We start from the raw sequence: 5116 nt of genomic DNA on the forward strand, positions 1-5116 counted from the left end.
AAGAGGCGGTGACGACCCCTAGTGATGTCAGTGGTAGTGTGAGCTCCCTTCCCTTCCTGACGGTGACGACGAAGAGCTCCTCTCTTGAGATGTGTGGCGAAGGATGGGTGAGCCTCGGTGTTTGTGTTTGTTGATTAGTTGTTGTGTGTCTGGGGAGGTACTTTAAACTTTCTGTGTCTTGGTTGATTCATTGTTAGTCTTTGGGCATTTGTGATGCTATTGGTTTAATTCCCTTGAGGATGATAGTTTAATTCATTGAGGATGATGGTTTAACTCCTTGAGAACTGTGGTTTAACTCCTTGAGAACTGTGGTTTAACTCCTTGAGAACTGTGGTTTAACCTTCATGATCCTGCTTCTGTACCAGGATTAACATACTTCAATCTCCTCTCTTCGTCTTACAGCAAGGCCGCGCTGTGCTGTTGCTGCTGCTGTTCTCGGCGGCGGCAGCAGAGACGGTGAGGGCCACGACCAAGGGGCAGCTGGAGAAGAAAGACCTCAATGTTGACTTACATCTCCAGGACCCCGTAGAGGCCAACCTTCCCCTCCAAGAGCCCGTAGAAGCCGACCTCCTCCTCCATCTCCAGCCAGCACAGAGTCAGCAGGTCTCTGTCGTGGCTGGTGGGGACCTCCACACCGCCGCTACAGGTAAGGTCGAAAAAGGCAAGTATGAACTTTTCATACTTCCCTGTTGGGCGCTGTAAACGCTTCTGCGCTTCACCTTGCACAGGATGTAAGGGGGTGCCCAATAAACTAGCCCCCTCGGGGGCAAATCTGAATCTGAGGTAAGGTCGACAAGTCTTGTGTTTCCTCTGGGATCTTCACCCTTGTGGTTCCTACTAGACAAACAAAGTAGCGTCTCGTAAACCATTTTATTGACCCGGTAATCATAAACAACGTCAACGCTCATAATAATTCTGAATTTATAAGAGACAAACACGTTATTTAATGTCTCCGTTTGATGAAGAAGTCAAGTTATTATGGATCTCAAAGTTAAATAAAAACTCGAGTCCTTAAAGGCATCTGGGTGCACGACAATTTCTCTTAAGTTAAGCCACATCAACAATACCAAACCAGAGTTGTTAATAAGAAGTTGACAAACACTGGAGCAGCAGATGTTTGACACGGCAACACTTACTCCTGGGTACATGACACACTTGCTTTTTTGTTGAAGTCCAAGTTTATACTTTAACTTGGGCAAATTACAAGTTCTCTTTGTGAAGTTTGTAGTGTGTAGGTTTTTCTGGAGAGAGAGAGAGAGAGAGAGAGAGAGAGAGAGAGAGAGAGAGTAATTATACCTTTAAATTTATCATCATAACTACTATTATTATTATTATTATTATTATTTCCCCTCTTTATATCCAGGTTACGGACACGACAAAGGGCACAAAGGCTACGGAGGAGGTAAGGGCCACAAGGGACACAAGGGCTATAAGGGCAGCTACCACGACAAGGCGGGCTACAAGGGCCACAAGGGCTACAAGGCTAATAAGGGCCACAAGGGCAGCCACTACGGTGACCACGGCAAGGCGCAGTACAAGGTGAGTGTTGACGGCAGTAGTAGTAGTAGTAGTAGTAGTAGTAGTAGTGTTGACGGCAGTAGTAGTAGTAGTAGTAGTAGTAGTAGTAGTAGTAGTAGTAGTAGTAGTAGTAGTAGTAGTATCGGAGTAAACATGCAGTGTATGTGTTGGAGGGGGCTGTGTGTGTCAGTGTAATGAACAGATTAACTGGATGTAGGGAATTATAATTGCCGTTGACTTTTAACTGAAACTGTTCTCTATAATCGCTCATCCACCTCTAACGTGACTATACAGCTCTGATTATGCGATTTAAATATATTTTATCCGGACTGCCAATGGTCGCTTTTTTAAAGGTTGATGTTAGTAATATACGCTCACCATTTATACATGCATGTCTACCTATGCTTATACATACATGTCTGTCTGTACATATGCTGTTACCATAAGGTTTTACGCACTAATTAAACCCTTTCTTATATAATTAAGATAATATTTGATTACTTTATTTCTTCACTCACCTCACCACCACCACCACCATTCACCACCACTCACCACCACCACCACCACCTCACCACCCTCACCACCACCACCACCTCACCACCACCACCTTTACTCACTCACTCACCTCACTCACTCACTCACCTCACTCACTCACTCACTCACTCACTCACTCACTCACTCACTCACCTCACTCACTCACCTCACCAGGGTTACCACGACGAGCACGGCAATAAATACAAGGGTCACGACGACAAGCACAAGTATTATGGCGACGCTCACAAGGGCAAGAAGGGCAAGAAAGGTCACCACTACGGCTCCAAAGGTCACCACAACAAAGGTCACAAAGATAAGGTGAGTGGCTTATCATTTTCTTGAATATTTTGTGGTTAATAATATAGAAAATCTTTGTAGTTTCATCTGTTATACATTTTTTCATATTAGTTTTAACTTAAATTGTTTGATAATATAACAGCTCTTAATGAGGCCAGGTATTTCGTCTCAGTCCGTTGTAGCTGTAAAGAAGAAAGTGTTTTTCATTTAACTGTGGACACCAGGTATTATTTTTGTTTACACTCTCACTCGTGCTCCCTGCCGGTTCTTACCCCTAATAATAACAAAGTTTATTGTTAGATGTGCTGGGTAATCCATTGTAAACTCCATTAGTGTGATTCACCCTCAGTTGCTCCAATCAATCCACCACATGACCACTGATTGTTAGAGTTACGAAGATCAACAATAGTTCTTGTTTTCATCTCAAGACTAAACTCACAATGGACCTATGAGTCAGTTAGCTATTCAAGATAAATATTTCTATTCATGTGTTGACTGTACCTCATACTGACACTCACTCACGCCACATAGGGGCAGAAGGACGTGCACCACAAGGAGGAGTACCACCACACCAAGAAGTTCTATGATGACGGTGACAAGAAGAAGTACTACGGGAAACACGACTCATTTGACAGCTACTTCGATGCTCACAAGGGGAAGGACTTCAAGGGCGGTCATTATAAGGTAGGTCCTATTACATGTTAATACTGTACCTGAGGGAATATACCGTCTACCGAGGATACAGGTGTGTGTGTGTGTGTGTGTGTGTGTGTGTGTGTGTGTGTGTGTGTGTGTGTGTGTGTGTGTGTGTGTGTGTGTGTGTGTGTGTGTGTGTGGTGTGTTTGTGTGGTGTTAATAATAATAATAAATATTATTGAAAAGTCTGCAGCCAAAAGCTGAAAATATACATTTGACATAAATGACTATTACACATTGTGGTTCAACAACTATTAAAAAGGAAAGGAACATACAGGATACAGATTAATGTAGGGAACAGCAACACGTAGTGTGTAACTTCACAGAGTAGAGGAACTCGTATTCCACAGTGTGTGTGTACTGTAAAAGACCCTCTCACTATGCCTTCCTCCCTCCCTCTTCTTCCCTCCCTTCTCCCCCTCCTCCCTCCTTCTCGCCTTCCTCACTCCCCCCTCCTTCCTCCCTCCCTCTTCCTCCCTCCCTCTTCCTCCCTCACTCACCCTCTTCTCCTCACCCCAGGGAGGTTCCCACCACGACAAACACGGCAAGAAGGGCCACCATGAGAAGGGCAAGTACCACGACGACCACAAGGGCCACAAGGGCCTATATGGCGACAAGGGCCACTATGGCCACAAGAGTTCCTATGGCAAGAAGGGCGGACACAAGGGCGATTATGGCCACGACGACCACAAGGGATATGGCCATGATGACCACAAGGGCCATGACGACCACAAGGGCTATGGCCACGACGACCATAAGGGATATGGCCACGACGACCATAAGGGATATGGCCATGACGACCATGGCCACGGAGATGTACGATGACCACAAGGATGGCCGCGGCGACCACAAGGAATATGTACGACGACCACCAAGGGATATGTTACATACGGCCACGGAGGATATGGCCGACGACCCTAAGAGATATGGCCACGACGACCACAAGGGATATGGCCACGACGACCACGGCCGCGGAGGATATGGCCACGACGACCACAGGGATATGGCCGACGACCATAGCCACGGAGGATGTGCGACGACCATAATACGGGGATATGGCCACGACGACCACGAGATATGGCCATGACGACCACAAGGGATATAATACGACGACCACAAAGGGATATGGCCGACGACCACAGCCCACGGAGGATATGGCCGACGACCACAAGAGATATGGCCGACGACCTGAGGTTATGGCCACGACGACCGGGGATATGGCCACGACGACCACGGCCACGGAGGATATGGCCACGACGACCACAAAGGATATGGCCACGACGACCATGGCCACGGAGGATATGGCCACGACGACCACAAAGGATATGGCCACGACGACCATGGCGGCTATGGGTCTCACTCCATTGTCAAACCCTTGACCATTGTTCCTGGTGACGTCACAATAGCACCACTCACTGACAGTCATGCAGCAGGACCTCTCGTTGACAGCCATACAGCAGCAGCAGGACCTCTCGTTGACAGCCATACAGCAGCAGCAGGACCTCTCGTTGACAGCCATGCAGTAGCCTGAACGCCTCCAACAAACAGTCACGCAGCAGCAGCCACAGCTCCTCCCACGAGCAGCAACAACTGCAGAGTAAACTCCCCGCCATACTAAATCTGTCGACACCACCACCATCACCACCACTACTACTACCTCCACCACCACCACTACCACCATCACCACCACTACTACTACCTCCACCACCACCACTACCACCATCACCACCACTACTACTACCTCCACCACCACCACTACCACCATCACCATTACCTGACTTCCCCAATAACGGCGTCTAAACTTGGGTCACCTACTGGACTACCGAGAGATCACTACAGCCGCAGCTCTACACCCTCCTGCCGTCACGCCATGTCTCAGATGTACACTGTGGAAGCCTCTGCCTCACGCTTTATAACATTTGTTTCGCATTGTTTGTTTACTGTTTGCAACTTGTCGTAAATACATACATAGAATAAGTCTTTGTTTGTTTGTATAAGTTTTTTATGTAAATATATGGAAATAAAACATTTTTTTCCTTACGTTATGTTTAACTGATACAAAATACCTAAA

At 46.9% G+C, this 5116-nt stretch overlaps 1 protein-coding gene across 1 annotated transcript; it reads left to right on the forward strand.

The window, feature by feature from the left end:
- The first annotated feature begins 89 nt into the window (after window positions 1-89).
- Window positions 90-4737, forward strand: LOC121878516 (histidine-rich glycoprotein-like). The gene is made up of 7 exons (XM_042384776.1): window positions 90-107; window positions 403-646; window positions 1364-1539; window positions 2227-2370; window positions 2881-3033; window positions 3565-3825; window positions 4280-4737. Exons 1-7 carry the CDS (start codon window positions 90-92, stop codon window positions 4574-4576), a joined length of 1293 nt encoding a protein of 430 aa, XP_042240710.1. The 3' UTR covers window positions 4577-4737.
- Window positions 4738-5116: the final 379 nt, after the last annotated feature.

Source organism: Homarus americanus, unplaced genomic scaffold (genome assembly GCF_018991925.1).
Source record: "Homarus americanus isolate GMGI-L3 unplaced genomic scaffold, GMGI_Hamer_2.0 scaffold41027, whole genome shotgun sequence".
In the NCBI taxonomy this organism is placed as follows: Eukaryota; Metazoa; Arthropoda; class Malacostraca; order Decapoda; family Nephropidae; genus Homarus; species Homarus americanus.